General features: G+C 34.8%; 1 protein-coding gene across 2 annotated transcripts in view; it reads right to left on the bottom strand.

Annotated features, from left to right (window-relative positions):
• The window catches only part of LOC109544418 (protein split ends), a gene marked incomplete in the record, with an annotated part of 94999 nt that overhangs the window by 60204 nt on the left and 18308 nt on the right, over positions 1–16487 (bottom strand). The window contains 1 exon segment of one of the 2 annotated variants that reach the window (XM_048664227.1): positions 8053–8127. Coding sequence (XP_048520184.1) covers positions 8053–8127 — 75 coding nt within the window. 2 annotated transcript variants of the gene reach the window in all.

Raw genomic sequence — 16487 nt, 5'->3', positions numbered from 1 at the left:
TGGTGGAAACGTTCAATAACAATGTTGTTCATGGAGGTCATGTAATGAATAACTAGTTCTATGTGGTGTTCAGGATAATAATTTTCTTTTATATGCAATGAAAACCATACTTAACAATTATCCACAAGCAATAACAATAATAATCTAAATGTTTTCGTAAAGCCCATGCATTAGGCTCTGGTTAATAGACCATAATGTCTATATTAGTTGTGTTTGGTGCACATTAGTATCAAGTAAGGATGGCTGTATAATTACTGATTTCCGCGTATATTTTAGTAGGACAAAATTATAAACAAACATTTCACACAGAACATGCATGCAGCTTCCCAGTAACATTTTTCTTTGCTTCAGAGTGGCCCAAAGTAATCAATATATTTTAGAGAACAATACTGCCAATTAGCGTTTACTTGCGAAAATATGTAGAAACTTCTCGGCAAAAAAGCCCTATGACTAAATATGCAATTAAAACTGAATGAACCAATTAGGGGCCACTAATTGTTGCGCTCTTAATTGCGTTTTTATGTAAGAAAAACATTACAAAACCTTCAAATAAAGCCAATTTATTTCGACTATTGATTGCTGGGAGTCGCAAACCTGTTGCCGACCATTACCGAAGAGGAAACTTTTGATCGACGATTCTTTTTCAAATGTTCTGGTGACTAATCGAGTTTGTTTACCAGTTTGGGAATTGACGCAAGAGATTTGAGCAATTCTGAATACGTTTTTGGCTTCCATGACCGTTTTCTTGATCAACACGGAAGGCGATTTACATAAACCTCCAGTTATCATCATCAGTAGGCGCCCACACAACCATTAAGATTGGCCGATGGAAAAACTCGATTCGAAGAGTTTGAAATAGCAAGAACTTGGCCATAAATTAATCAAGTTAATTGGCAACTTGGTGGAAGAAAATGCTGTTGTCTTCCAATTTTTCCTCAGTAGTTTCCATCAGGGTTTTGTTTCCATGTGATTAAAGCTCAGAAAAATACTGAAAAAAATCAATAAGATACGCTTTTTCAATCCTCTTCGAGTCGTCTACCAAACACAATTGGATTTTTTGCCTACGTGACTTGGGTGAATGACTGAAAGCTCATCGAGGAGAATGTTTGAGTAAAATGCCGCATTGCCAACATGTTCGGAAATAATGCCAACAACATCCAAACTCAGACGATCCTGTCTAAGAGCAAATCATCCGATCGCTTGGACCTTGTCGAACTGGTGTGGTAAACAAATTTGACCCTCAGCCAACACGAAAAGCCACAAAAAATCGGATTTTTCAATTACACCATCGCAATTTCCAAACTTTCAAGGTTTAGTGTGGACGCAAAGTCCACGAAACACCACTCAGTATTATAGGAAACGTTGTTATTATAGGTTTATAAATAACGTTACGAAATGGAGATGTTGCCAAATTTTCAAGTGGCGCTAATCAATAAATAAATCGATCTATTAGCGATAAACGATATATGCAACACGGTTTCTCTTGGCAACATTTGAGTGGATCAGAGCCAATAAGAAGATAGAAATTGTCAAGAAGGAAAGTCAAAATTTTTTGAAAATTTGAAGATCGCACATTTAGGTGCAAGATTGAGCCAAATTTTCATGCTTTTGCACCCTTTTTCTTCAGTTCTCAAAAACTGAATTTCCTATCCTTGGAGAGAGAAATAAAAGCCCGATTCAGTAAGAGGAACGAGGGTGGCAAAATATTGGGTTTTTACACAAGAAGCAAAATTTTTAGGTGCCAAATTGAGCCAAATTTTCATGCTTCTCTCTACCTTTTTCTGCATTCTTAGAAGAATAATTCTAGTTTTGGACCATTGTCTTTTTAAGTTCGAAATCTCAAATGTATCAAAAAGACCCATTTACCGAATAAGCAACATATAAAACAACATCTAAAAAATAAAACACTCCAACTCCATAACTCAAAAGCGGCTGAAATAACCATTGATTCAAATTAATTTGAAGACAAATTATTGGCAAAAGTACACCAATCAAGTGTATATCTAAAACAAACAATAAATCGTAATTTACAGCTTGCTGCAACATAAACTACAGCCATTCCCAGAGGTGACTGGATACTTAAGCGTTATTATTACGAAAGTCAATTTGTTTTAATACCTTCCGTGCCCATAAAAAATGTTAATATTTCCGATCAAGTCGCAGTTAGCCTGTTAATTAAGTTATTTACAAACCCCAGTTATTGTCAGGTATTACAATTTATAATCCCATTCAATATTAGTTAAAAAAACAATGAGAAATGTTAGATTAGCCCATATAAATGCATTCGAATGAATTTTTCGCAATTAATAATCGTTGGAAAAAGTATCTAGTGCTCAGCAGGTGAAACACTTGTTTGTTCTAGATTTCCACAGATGTCAACTCAATTAGTTTTTACTTATAAGTAAAACTGGCCGTTTTAGTTTATCGGCTTGTATTATTATGTTTATAGCTTAGACCTCATAAATTTGTATCGCATAATAATAATATCTAATATTGAAAACCCAGTTTTCAAGCAGTAAAAATTGGAAATTACTATAATTGCAAACAGGAATTTGCACTTTAAACCCGGTTATTTCGTTCCCATGCAAATCAATAAGATAATCATCTGTTCTGGTTTCAATATTTTTTTTACGTTCGAGTACATACAGGATGGGCATAGGAAAAATGCTGAGAGTGATGTTCAATTAATTTACATGTAACTTCCAGTCGTGATAATTACTCAGAAAGGCTATTAGCCGAAGAAAGAAAACATTATGTAACTGTTTCGAAATTCCGAAAATAATGGATAGAAGTTACCCAATACGAAGAAGGATCGTGCAGCTGATGAGAAAAATGGCAAAATAATGATTCTCTAATTGACTGAACTAGTGATAAATAGGATTTCCTTATTGAAAACGTTGCTTGATTTCGCAGAAAAGACTAAAGAAACTGTTAGTTTTGTAGTTGTTTTTTAATTGAATAATTTGCGTTCAATGTTTTCGAAAAATTTCGTGGTTATTGCCTGAAACTAGTGAGGTTTTCATGCTGTTAGGCCGTCGTGGAATTTTTTTCCTGGGAAAACGTAAAAAACGTCGAAAAACGCGATGAAGATTTCCTATCCAATAAAATGGAAAATCGCCATCCAACCGGATTTTCTGTGATCAATTGCCAAAAAATTTGCGAATTTCCCTTAGCAGTGAAAGAAATCCAAACAGACTTTCTGTTGAACTCTTAAGCACAAAAATTTTATTATTTTTTTATATATATTTTAACGCTCTATTTTTTCAGCGGTATAGGTACTTTTGATATCTTCTGGGTGTTTGTGTAGAAATGTGTATTGTGTCTTTAAAACACGGCGCAAAAACAAGAATTTCCTATTCATTTTTGAATGTTTGTCGCCTGCGTTATTTCTGATTAATATTAAAAACAAAAAAAAAACACTTTTCTGCACAATAACTTCACAAAACTTGCTGTTCATCAGAAGCAAGCTACTTTTGCACCAAGGCCCCGAAAAGCTCACCAGTTTCAAACACACATCTCTGAGGATGGCACTCACACATGGTGTTTGCGAAACGTTCGGAAGAAATTCGTTTCAACTGTTTCCATATTTAGTTAATTTGGCAACATTCAGCACCAAAACTAATTGTTTTGTTTTCGTGTGGTGAGCTGCGTAGTTGGAGTTGCCGTGCTGCACGCACCGGTGATTCAACACAATTTTTTTTTCGTGTAGTCGATGTTTTTATGGGCGTAGAAAGGCGGAATAAAATTAAATTTAGTCGCAGTTCACTAGATGTGGAATAATTGCCTCAGGGTTTTTACAGACAAACCGAAAACGGTACCAAGTACCTACCTTGGAAGATGACAACTTGGCTCATGTTCTTGGAAATTCATTATTTTGTTTAATAATATTGCGGTTCTGCGAAATTCGTTAATTACTGTTAGAGCATTACTTAAGCACTGCATTGTGCTTCTGGTCCACTCACTTTTAAATAAATAGAAACGTTTTGAAAATTGTTTAAAACAAAGGAAAAAATGTAGTGTCTTTCAGCAGGCCAAAAACCTTCAATCAGTTTTTCAGCCAACCAAAATGCACTCGAGAGTTCAGGGCATAAGCTCAAAAAATTCTATAGAAAATAACATAAAAACGCGAGTTTAATCAGCCCGATAATGGCCGCTCTTCACATACAGAAACCAATCAGCAAAAATGTGTACACTGTAATTTATCAATGCAGAAATAATGCCGGAAGCAAACGCAAACTAACTAGTAAGAATAGAGAAACCAACAACGAGCTGAAAGTTGATTGAAAAGATCCAGGATTATTCATCAAGAAGAAATTGTAAGTGCCGTGATTGGGCACCAACAGGTGCTCGATGGGTACTGAATTGCGTTCTCAAGAATCGATGTAATTGATAATCTCGTCCGCATTGTTGAAGAAAATTGTTAATTCGCAAATTAACCGGTATTTTGTTGAACTAAGTAGCATCAAGTGCTTCGATTGCTTGGTTCAATGTGACGACATTAGGATAAGTAAATGTTAAAAAACACTGAAAAGAGAAGTTTATTTGATACTGAACTACTTGATTTGCGCTCTGTTAGATGGCTTTAATGCTTGGTAAACTCAGAGAAAAAAATGAGCCGGAATTTCAAAATTCCCTCTATTACAAAGTTTTATTTAAAATTAATAGCAATTTATTTCCAAGTGAGTTTTCATTCCTTCAACCATTCTTTACAATTCTGTAGATTGTGCTGAATTCCTTTTTTGGGTTATTAAAACGACTGCTTTTAACCAAGCAAATTCCTTGAATATTGTGCCGATTTTTTTAAATTCCGGTATAAATCACAAATTTTTAACTCTGAGCTCAAAAAATGTATCGGAAAATTCAGCGAAACTTTATTAGACATTTTTAATTGTGGCTGATCTTGATAATCCACTTCATCACATTGATTAAATTAATTAAAAATCTTGAACATTTACGCTTGCAGCATTTATAAATTTGTACGCAAATTTTTCAGCCGCAAAGCCACAGCAATCGCCACCTAACTAGAACAGGCCAAAGAGTACTTAAATACTGCCAGCAAGATACGAAAAGGTAAATTTCCTGCATTTTGTGCAAGAAAATCAATGTGCAACACCACAAATTAGGTCTTGGAAAGTGTTGTGCATTGTGCATCACTGCAGTGACCTGTGCGATTTATATGCAACGCAACAATGGATTGCGAGATGTAACTACAAATATATTCAGTGAATAAAATTACGAGGCAAATTGTTAAGTAACTTTTGTGCCGCCTTTTGCAACAGTTCCAGCCTAATTTGAGCACTTAAAACAAATTAATTGGCATTCTATCAGGAGGTTTATTAGAATTTTAGACAATTTTTTGAAAATCTCCATCATGTTAGCCCAAAAATAACACCAGACTTTGGTTTAGATGAATTTGCTGCTTTGGGAAGTAGTTAAATAAAAAAAGCTCGGGAAATATGTAAGAAAAACACTAAAAATGCTCTGAAAACTTTTGCATATTTGCGGCTTTTTTATCGTCACTTTTAAAACTTTATTACAAAAATTAGCATCGAATAAAATTTATATAAAACCAGCAAATCTGAATTGTTAATTGACCAAATTACTCGCTTAACAGTAATAAGCGATTAACAATAAAACACAATCCACATTTCCCAACATGGAAATCCTGAACTAAGTCCTAGACAAAAGATCCTTTATTTGGGCAATCCATCCTCCATAAGAGAGAAATTTCGATCTGAAAACAATCCATGAATATCTATGGAGACAAGATCCACTCTCGAATGCGAAATACCTGAATAGAAATGCGGATTACAATTGGATTAATTTGAACAATCGTCAGCTCTAATGCTGTACAACCATACACGCCACTGTGTAATAGAAGGAGTACAATCGCACGACAACTGGATAGTTAAATTTTATTTTAACTCTGGATATTTATAAACAAAGATATTTTTAGAGTGCGAGTAGACATGCTAAACATAACTTAACCGAAAATATCCAGATCCTAAATGGGAATCCTATAAATAATGACGAGTGAAATTTCTGAAAAATTCTGATTGTTTTTTGGTTGATAATACACGAATTGAGGAGAAAAATATTCGCTGCCTACGCCCAAGATCAAAATGAGCCAGTTTTTTTTGCTTTCTCACAGATGAATCGTTCTTCTATGTTGTAAACCGGCTTGGATTATGTTTGTTATCAACTAAGAGGTTAGAAATGGGGTCGCCCTTTCATCACCTTTCCTCAGTTGTTTATTGTGGAAGTTTTTCAAACAAATTTCATGAATAATTACAAATTGAAACCAATAATTTGGTGGCATACTGATGATTCATTTTCAATTTATAGTCCTGAAGAATTCGTTCTTTATTGAGAAACAAAAGCACTCTTTTGTTCAATTCAATTTGCAATAGACGATGAGAAATTCTGTCCTAAAAAAACAGAACATTTTGGGGCCAAATATCCAAGAAAAAGGTTTTGAAAAAATCAATACTCAAGAGTTTCTGCCTATTTCCCAGCTCTAACTCGAAAGACTTTTATATTCCGGTATTTGATTTTTCATTTTCGGTTAGACCTTCATGGAAAATACTCCAAAAAGCGAACATTTAATGAAATCTGGCGTCATAATGCAGGACAATTTGGAGATTCATCAGGAAATCCTCAAAACTTCTAAAAACACTGCACGGTTCGTACTGCTTGCATGCATAGTTCCGAAGATAAAACTAAAAATTTCTTTGTTCTGTTTCACGATTGGCTGCTGCTATTTCCGGACGTCGACTTCCGGTAATCACGATTTCAATACTAAACAGACTTTGTGTCTGGCTGCATTGAAATTCCGTAATTAGAGTACATGGTGGTCCGAAAATGATTGGCAAGAGACAAAGCCACTGTGAGTCATCAAACGCTCAATGAGCCTCAATTGATATAAACAGAAAGGCCCTGACCTTTTAATAGTTGCATTGTGGGGATGCAAAAGGTGAGCACAGAATTAATCGAAAATGAACGTGCTGATTTAACCAACGCGCAAATCATCTCAAATTAGAATTTTTTAGACAAAAGAAGAAATAAAATTCTAAAATGTTTGAAACTGGTGAGCTTGCAGGCTTTAGACCCTCAAGGAAAATATAGTTTTCCTGCCGTTTTGCAAGCCACTCGTGCTTGCGAGCCAGAAAGAATTATTGGCCTAACAAAACTTGCCAACAATGTTACTCGTTTACTAAAATATTTGTTACCAACAGACCACTTTTGGATAAATCGCGTTATTGAAACCTACTCTGAAGACTCTATAAACAAATAAAAAATAATGATGGAAAAAGCTGTTTGACTTTATTTTTCTATAGATATAAAGAAGTCGAAGCCAGACATTGTGCCGCCCCTTTATTTCTTCCTTATAGAAATTTTGTTTTTCCGAAAGGGAAAATAAGTATTTGTTTTTGACGATTGCCTGGGAGGACAATAAAGGCAGTTATTTCGGGGCTTTTAGTTCTTTGGTTATCTGCCTTTTCCCCCTGTGTGCTATTTTTCAGATCATTTAGTTTGGCAACAACTGGGCAATTCACGAAATTTCAACAACATCGAATATTCTACAAACAGTTCAAAATAATGCGCCAATCTTGACGATTTTCACATCATTGTTTCCGACAATTAAACTGAATATTTTACTAGAAATTAACATGTTTTTATGACCTTTTCCCAAATGTTATCCTAAATCAGAGTCGTCCATCAACACCCCGATTTGCACGAAATTAAGACCATTGAACGGGCACACTGAAGAAGAACGAAAGTAAACTTTATCCAGCTGCTTATCCAATCTCCAAGCACTGATACTTAATCCTATTTGGTTGAGATAAATCCAAATCCATGGCACTAAAAGGGCACTATCACACATTTTTTAAGGATTTTTTGCAATCACTACATTCACCCGACTGCGTCCGCCGATCCAGTCAGGGAAACACTTAAATCGTACACCAAATAACCGATTTTTGCGACGACAAACACTAAGCGTCTGATTTAGGATAGCTGGATGAGAATATTGGCCAAACACACTGAACTTACCCTAAATCCCTACCATGTTTACTCAGTTTGTGTCTCTCTTGACAGTGGTTGCAATGGTACAACTGAACGACATACCTGAAAGGAAAAAACGTGTTTAAGAAAAATGATGGAAAATTGCACAAGGTGTTGAGAAAAAAATGCAAGTGCAAAGTATACAATGCTAGAAAATAATGCACATAAGTACTTAATTTCAACTGGTTGAGCTGATTAGATTAATTTTGTATTCGCTTTAGAACCGTTTTTTATTGCAGTTACAACTTTTATTTCTATTTCCTGCTTTATTTATTACGCGATTATTTATTGTCTTGTGAATCTTTAAATTAAGAACCAATTGTTGACGATTTCGAAAAATTGTTTATCAATGAAAAGATGCCTAAAATGACCAAACGCGCTTTAAATGCGTAATTTTCTTTTTTCAATTATCAATTCATACTGAATTTGTTTCTTCAGTCGCATTATCAACTTTTAAAAATCGAGAGAAATGATAAAAATAAAATATGGCGTTCGCCAAGCGGCGTAAGAAATTAACACGAAACAAGCGATAAATTAAAATATGAATACATCTGAAAACACAAACAAATGGAAAAGTTGACAATTTTTCTAGTCTACTTTTGCGTAATTTTCAATGTTAATTGAAAACAAAGAAAAACATTATTGATTAAAACAGCGACGTATAAATTGAATGTAAACACTGTAAATTAGATTTCTGATTAAAGATTATGAAGATAAAAAGTTTTAATTTCCAATTAAATTTAAACGGATTTATAGCTAGATTATTCAGAAGGTTTCAACTGTTTTCATTGATAGCGACCTGCATATTTAATATTCTGAACAGGAGATTCGCATCATCAGCATATATACCGGGTGTTGGATCAACCATGGGCAAAACGCATCATGATTTCTTAGCAAAATCTAAGCCCAACAAATATAATTTTTTTGGCTATTGAAAGACTCAACATCAGGCCAATTATTCACTAGTATACTTTCAACTGTTTGTGTAAAATGTGTTTTCTCTTCAGTTTAAAGTGACTAATTTCATATTGATGTCTCTATCACCATCATTCATATTTCATTCATTAGGAACCAGTTTCTCGGCATTTAAATACGTTTTCCTGGATGTTTCAACAACAAAAAAAATGGGCTTCAAGAGAAACCAATTTGGGTTTTCCAACACAGCAGAGAGATCGATTTCATTCGACAGATAAAAGTTTACATTAGCCAGTATCAACAACAACGAAAAAACATTATTATCTAATGGCTATGAAACGCGTAAAGGTCGTTTGCAAAGTGAAGGTCATCCAACTTAATAGCCAGAACTTTATAAATATTTTCCTATTCTCACTGATTATATTCGAACGATTGCCAAGCGCGTCATGTGATTGGATGGTAAATGACAATGTGCTAATGTTGATTTAGGCGAAAAAGTGTAACTGCAAAGCACTTTTAACAGGCTTTTAGTCGATTCCATTGCCGAGATAATTGATATTCGCGCATTAATGGTATTAATTAAAAAACCAGACTACCGAAATAAACCGAACTGTTTTAACGACGGCACGTTGTTCCTAAATGTAATAAAATTAAATCCAATAAAAATACCAAAAAAATTGAGGCAATTTTAAAAAAAAAATATTTTTTTTTAATGGGGGGCTTATTCATTCACCCTGTCGGTATATGGAGATTGTTTGCTATTTTTCTGTACAAACTACGCAGGTTTATGGCAGTAAACTAGTTGTAGGCGAAAACTGAGAAAAGAAACTGGTAAAAAAAGACTGGGACCGACATTATATTTACAATATCGCTAATGTTAAAAGTTGAAGAAACCAGTCTTCTACCAGAAGCTGAAGATGCAAAATACTTTCGTATGGATGTAGATCATTTGACCAGTAAGGAAAACTAAAAAAAAAACACTAATAAAGAAGTCAATGAACCACTTCCTATGTGGGTAGAGAAAGTTGCAAGAGAAATTAAGAAAAACCACAAGCGGAAGATATTAACTTAACAAATATATTGAATGGTTGAAGACAAGTGAAATAAAATCTGCAATATTTTTTCCAATTGCAAATTATACATGTTTATACTTGTTCCATACAAGCAACAGTTACTGGCCATTAAGACCCAATATATCAAATCAAGCGTTTAATGACACTCAACAGGGGCAATAAATATTAATTTGCTTGTGAAAGTAATAGAAATAATCGCTAATAATGAAGAGAATGAGCTCATCAAAGGAATGCTGTTGTATTTTGTGAAGAATGTGAAGAAGTTAATTGATCTGTTTTTCATTCGAATTAACATTCCTCAACATTAAAAGAAGATAAGCAGATAGACAGAAATATTACTTCCTCAGGTCAAGTCTCTAACGAGATTCAGGCTGAAGCAAAAAAACTCGGTTGAAAAATGTTGAAATAAATGAAGAGAATAGCAAATAAAACGCACAGAGCCTCAATCATAAGCCTACCGGAATAAAAAATGCGTTCTTGCACGGAATTTTGAACTCATGTTGGTAAATATTTTCTGAATGTCTGGCAAATATTTGGTAAACAAGCTGATAAGTTATTTATCCGGCGATGGTGCTGATTTACCACTGAATACAACTGAAACCCAATAAAAGTCTGTTTTTGCAGAAATTTAAAGTTAAAWGTTTGCTAAAATGMAAAACCCTTATTTTTAARCCCAATTATTCGCATAAAACATTGATTTTGATGCAATTGAATTGAATTTTGATGCAAGATATAGGAACATATCCAGACTTGCTATAGAGTTCTTGCAATTCGTTGCTAATTTTGTCTTTTACGGTGTTAATCAATCCATATCGATTTAATGAAGTTAAAATTTATTGAAACACAAATTTCTAAGGTCGAGGAAAAATACAACAGGAAAGGCTATTAAATATTGGAACATGTACGCGATGGAGCTACAAACATGAGCATTTCCATACAGAATCGCATTAGGAAAAGCAAATGTTTGTGAGTTTATATACCTTCCGGATGTGAAGATTTAAAGAATAAAACCATCATTTGTGCCGGCTAATTAGAAATTTTATTTTAAATATTTCCTTTTCAATTATTGTGCATAAAAAAATGAATTTGAAAGCCCTACTAGAGAGTAAAGCTCTGAAACTGAACCCCTGAAATACAAAAACACACTGATCATGCAAAATGCGATTCAAGCCTTCCAAACAATTACATCCAACATCAATATATCTCAGGCAAAAATGTGGGACAAATAAGTGTTGAAAAAAGTAGGGAAAAATGAAAATAAAAAGGTACAACAATCATGAAAATGAATGAAAAAAATATCGTGTTTGAGGTGTACGAAAGGGAGAAGAAAAAACATTTATTTTCAACATCAATTTTCTTACAGGGCGCCTCTAGAATGTTCGTCCATATTCCGAACTGCCTGAAAGCAAAAATTCATTTTAAAAAACAATATTGGTTGGGAGTTGGATGTTGCGACGCTCAGTATTTCGTGTGTGAAAATACCGAAAGCATTGCAAATTGCCAAGAAAGTAACAGGGATCGGTTGTGGCCAAGCACGACAACAATGAAATAGAGCGTGTTTACGTTTAAGTTGATTTGCAACGAAAATCCAAAATACGATTATTTGCAAAAAAACTGCGTACTTTCTCTTGCTGCTCTAAATACACATGAGAAACGGGCGTTCCGAATGATGACATCAAATCTTGCACCGACAGGTGGACTTTGTCGAGCAAATCGCGAAATACTGAATTCGATGAACGCCTTATTCGGCGAATAGAAACCTGCCTCTCGATCGGCATGTCCATCTTATTTATTATATCGCGAAACACTCTATCTGACATACCGCTTCTTATTGCTTAAAGAAACCACCAAAACAAGACACTTAAGAAACTGTAATGATCAAACTGATCCAACAAAATTTTGTTTTGGTCCTGCAAACCGGAGCTGAGGCGAGGCTCGCGCGCTGTTGCCAAATTTTCATGGAGAAAAACACACCCTATGGAACCTGCACTTCTTCTCCATCATCCCACCCCGCCCTCACCAAAATCCCTCAGTACAAACGTATTAAGATCCATTAAAACTTTATCTTGATCCAATTCTGGTCCTTTCGGTTCGGCCACACGTGGAAGTTACAGACAAATATTTCAATGCTTTTATTTCATGAAATCCTTCTTTGCAAACCTCGCCTTTTTGGAGACATTCTTCACGAGGAAAGCCCCGCTTTTTCTCCAGCTCCATTAAAACGGTAATAAAAGCGGGGAATAAATTTCAGTGATGGATGAGCCGGTTTGGCAACGGCGTTATTTCCAGCCCCCAGGATGATGAATGTTTTCCTACCCGGCGATGAGATGTGGGTGCAAAATCGATATTCCAAGGTTGCCACATGCCTAGATAATGTAAGTAAAAACATCTTACTGTTTTTGTTTGTATTATGGCATAGACAAACAAGAAGGTACATGTTTGAATAATGAACACCCATATCGATTGGGCGGAATCGGTACGGCGAAAATCGAACACAACATCAGGCCTAGGGATATTTGAGTGAAAATTGGTCGTTTTCGATGAATAATTCGCGCAGATGTAATGGAATAGCTTTAAATCTACGGCTCAAATGGAAACACCTCAGAATCTCGCCTTCAAGAACAAAAGTTTAAAGTATTTTTCCAAATTTTATAAAACGTTGCTCAAAATGGCTCAAAATGTTTGTTTGTTGGCGATTTAATGGATTTGTCGACATTATAGTGATGATTACGTTCTCCTCTGAATAACTGCGATAGTTCAAGTTTAACCAAGTCTAGAAGGTTGTCTGATTGCACTTGCTTGCTAAATTGTGTATTTGGTGCGTATTTCCTTGCAGCATTTTCGGCTGTTGTATTGCAAATTTGTGCACCTGTTGGGTTTGCAATAATTTGCCGAAATACAATTGATAGCACGAGTGTTTTTAWCAAATTCTGCTGCAGAAAACGCAATTAAATGGAGTTTCATGGAAATATTTCCTGAATTTTTACTTAAAACTGCAAGTACACAGTTTTCTCCCAACAATTGCAATATGTATTTCAAAAAGTAAAACTAAATATCTACATTTGTATGGGATGAGCAATTTTCAAGTTTTGCGTGTGTTTGGTGAGAATAATTGACATTTTTTAGGATCTAAACCAGCTATTTTTTCCCTTCATTGAATTAATTGGGACTTTTCGATTCTTGCTGTCCATCAGTGAAAATACTGTCTATTTTATAGCAAATTCTAAAATCAGTTGATTTGCTTGATTTCCAGATTTGAACAAAACATCGACTCGARATCACAATAAATAAAAATATGTCTCATCTCACATTTTTGCTTCGAACTTGCGATTTGCGTAAAAATGTTTAAGCGGCTTGAAAGGAATAATTGATTCAAAAACGTATTTATTTCTTTAAAAGCTAGGAATCTTACTGGAGTTTTTAAACGATGTTTTAAAATGACTTAACGTTGTCAGATATTTTAAACCGTATCCAGGATATAACTGCTTGAACTTGAAAATACACARAAAAATTGCATTYTTGTCTCTATCTCTAATAGGATAGCAAAATTAGAAAAAAAAATATTAGGAGAACATAGGGCTYRAAATGCTCTTTAAAAAATGTAATTATCATTTTGGAGGTTACGAWTTTTGCTCGATGYCTGAGGAASAAACAKAAATGAGGAAATGCTCTATCTAAATGATTTTTAGATGTTTTCAGATATTTCGAACMGTTTCCGAGAAATAACCGCTTATGTTTGAACATCCGCAAGAAAGAGAGATTTTTGGTTCTAACTTTGAAACAATAGCAAATTTCGGATAAGGACTCWTTTCAAAAAATAGTGCTCGAAACACTCTATGAAAAAAGTTCTAATGATTATTACGATGTTTTGCACACTTTGGGAGATATAACTGAAAATGTTRAACAATTCAACAAAAATTCAATTATATCTTTGGAGGTTACGAATTTTGCTTGATGTCTGAGGAAGAAACATAAATGACGAAACGCTCTATCTAAATGATTCGTAGATGTTTTCAGATATTTCAAACCGTTTCCGAGATATAACCGATTGAACTTCAAAATGCGCAAAAAATTGACATTTTAGCGGGTAACTTTCAAACGATTGACAATTTCGGAAAAAAACTAATTACGAAAACACTGCACTTAAAATGTTCTATCGATAAGGTTTGAATGATTATTACGATATTTTTCGCATTTTGCGAGATACGATTGAAAATGTTCAATAATTCAGCAAAAATTAATTTATCTCTTTGGAGGTTAGGAATTTCTCTTGACGACTGAGGACGAAATAAAAGGTCTCGAAACGCGCTATCAAAATGGTTCGTACAGCTAAYCAAATATTTCCGCCCATTTTGAGAAWTGAGCTGTTTTACTTTTTAGGTTTTTCCCCAATCCTGCTTCGATTTCTTTAGAGGTTAAGAATTTCGAAAAAAACATCATTAGTAAAAGCCACTTCTAAAAATGACCTACCGAAAAGGTTCAGACAACTCACTAAATATTTCAAGTCGTTTAGTTATTTTAAAGTTTGACTCCTGAAAGTTGGCACATTTTTGCTTCTATCTCTTCAGAGGTTAGACATTTCTGATAAAACCTAATTGGTGAAAAATGGATCTTGACACGGACTATAAAATGTAACTGAGCGGATACCTGTCAACGTTTCGGAGGAAATCGAAAGGATCTAACTTTAATTTTCTTCCGCTCAAAAGGTCTTCGCTTTCGCTCTTTCGGAAAGGTACTACAAAAGGTTGACGTATTTTCGAAGATTTAAATAAGCTATCGATTTCACGCCAATACAATAGTGTTCCAAATTCCAGCACTTCCCGTGAAGACGCAGACGTTAAATTTAACACTAAATTGTTAAGTCACCCCAACGGAAAGTCTGTGGTGAATTACTATTGATAGTAGTCTGCAGTATCAGACAGACAGTCTCTATTTCTATAGAATAATTACCTCTAAAGCAGCAAGAACTGAGAAGTCAGCAAAATAACGGATTTCTACGAGATTTTCAGGTAAAATCTGTTTTGGTGATTGACCAACGGTTCAACAAGGATTTCTTGGACGTTTGTAATCGTTGAACAAAGTTCAAAATTGCAAAAAATACCCTTAAAGCACTGGTTATCGAGCGGTCACATTTGAGAATATCTACATGTAAATGCAACATACTGGTTTTATTAAAGCCATATATGTACCTAAGTAATATAATGATTGATTGTCCTTGTCAACTCCCGCGAGTTTTGCTTCAAATTTCCATTAATCCTAGCCAGGTTTCTAATATTGACCTTTTCCCAAACCGTTTATTTAAATGATAAAACAACTCTTCAGCCACTTCAACTATTAATTTAAGAAAAAAACACCGCTTAATGTCGTGGGAGTCGAACAACTAATCAGATCAGTGTCGTCTTGTCGCTTGAAGCTAAGCAGCTCATTTAATGTATTTTGGAACTACTCAGTCGAAGAGAAAAGGCCCTGTTATAAACGACTGGCTTAGCAACAGGATAAGTGTCACCTTGTCGTGCTTTAACAACAAAATAAACAAATTGTTAAAAACAAATTTAAGGTACTTAGGTAGCATGTAACGTCTTCAACCTTCGGTTCAACGACGACAAAAAGAGATTAGTAGATTGTTCCACTAATAGACGACTTATTATTGACCTAATGGAAAAATTAGCTGTTGCATTAGTGGTTTTAGCTGTAACTCAATATAAAACTTCGAAACTGGTTCTTGTGATTGTGTTTTGAAGCCGTCCGAATCATACAAAGAGCAAAAGAAGGCCCGCTTGTCCATGGAATAATCCACTTAAGATGGTTCCGTTTTGACTAAAGAAGTTGGTGAAAGTATTCGAGTAAACACTGCACGTTGGTAATAATTTCTAGTTCGATTACTAGCTGAAAGTGCGCAATCGTGGTACCAGAACACAACCGGCAACCAGGTTATGGTATTCGGACTGTGTTAATGCAAGCCAGCCTATAAAAAGGATTTTATCTTTAGGTGAAACGGCTAAAGTAACGTTATATCTTTTATGTACGGCCCGAGCGTGCAAGATATTCAGCTTTTACGACTTTCTAGAGATAGGTTTAATGCCCAGCAATATGCGTTTTCTTTTTCGAGTTAAGAGGCACGCCGCATTCAATTAAAGCACGTTCAAAAGTTCTAGTGCCGGCTCAAAGGACTTTCTTTCTCTATTTGCAGTTCGTCTTCTAAGAAATACAAGAATAGACCTTACTGATATGCGAAACAGATGTTCAAATCTTTTGTGTCTTAGTTCTTTGTACCTTTCGGCCCGAAGGGGATGGCACAGTTCGCTCATGGGTCTCTTAGTAGACCGGTAGTTGGCACATTCATATTCTTTTTTTCTCAACCTTGATAGCTTGCATCTTTCGTCATTTTCCTAGACGGTGTTAATAAAATTTGTGTTACTAATACAAAAATATGAA

Source organism: Dendroctonus ponderosae, unplaced genomic scaffold (genome assembly GCF_020466585.1).
Source record: "Dendroctonus ponderosae isolate FM_Combo_2020 unplaced genomic scaffold, Dpon_F_20191213v2 Dpon_F_20191213_2, whole genome shotgun sequence".
NCBI classification, from domain to species: domain Eukaryota; kingdom Metazoa; phylum Arthropoda; class Insecta; order Coleoptera; family Curculionidae; genus Dendroctonus; species Dendroctonus ponderosae.
Note: the sequence above shows the minus strand (reverse complement) of the source record. Positions and strands in the feature narration are given on the sequence as shown.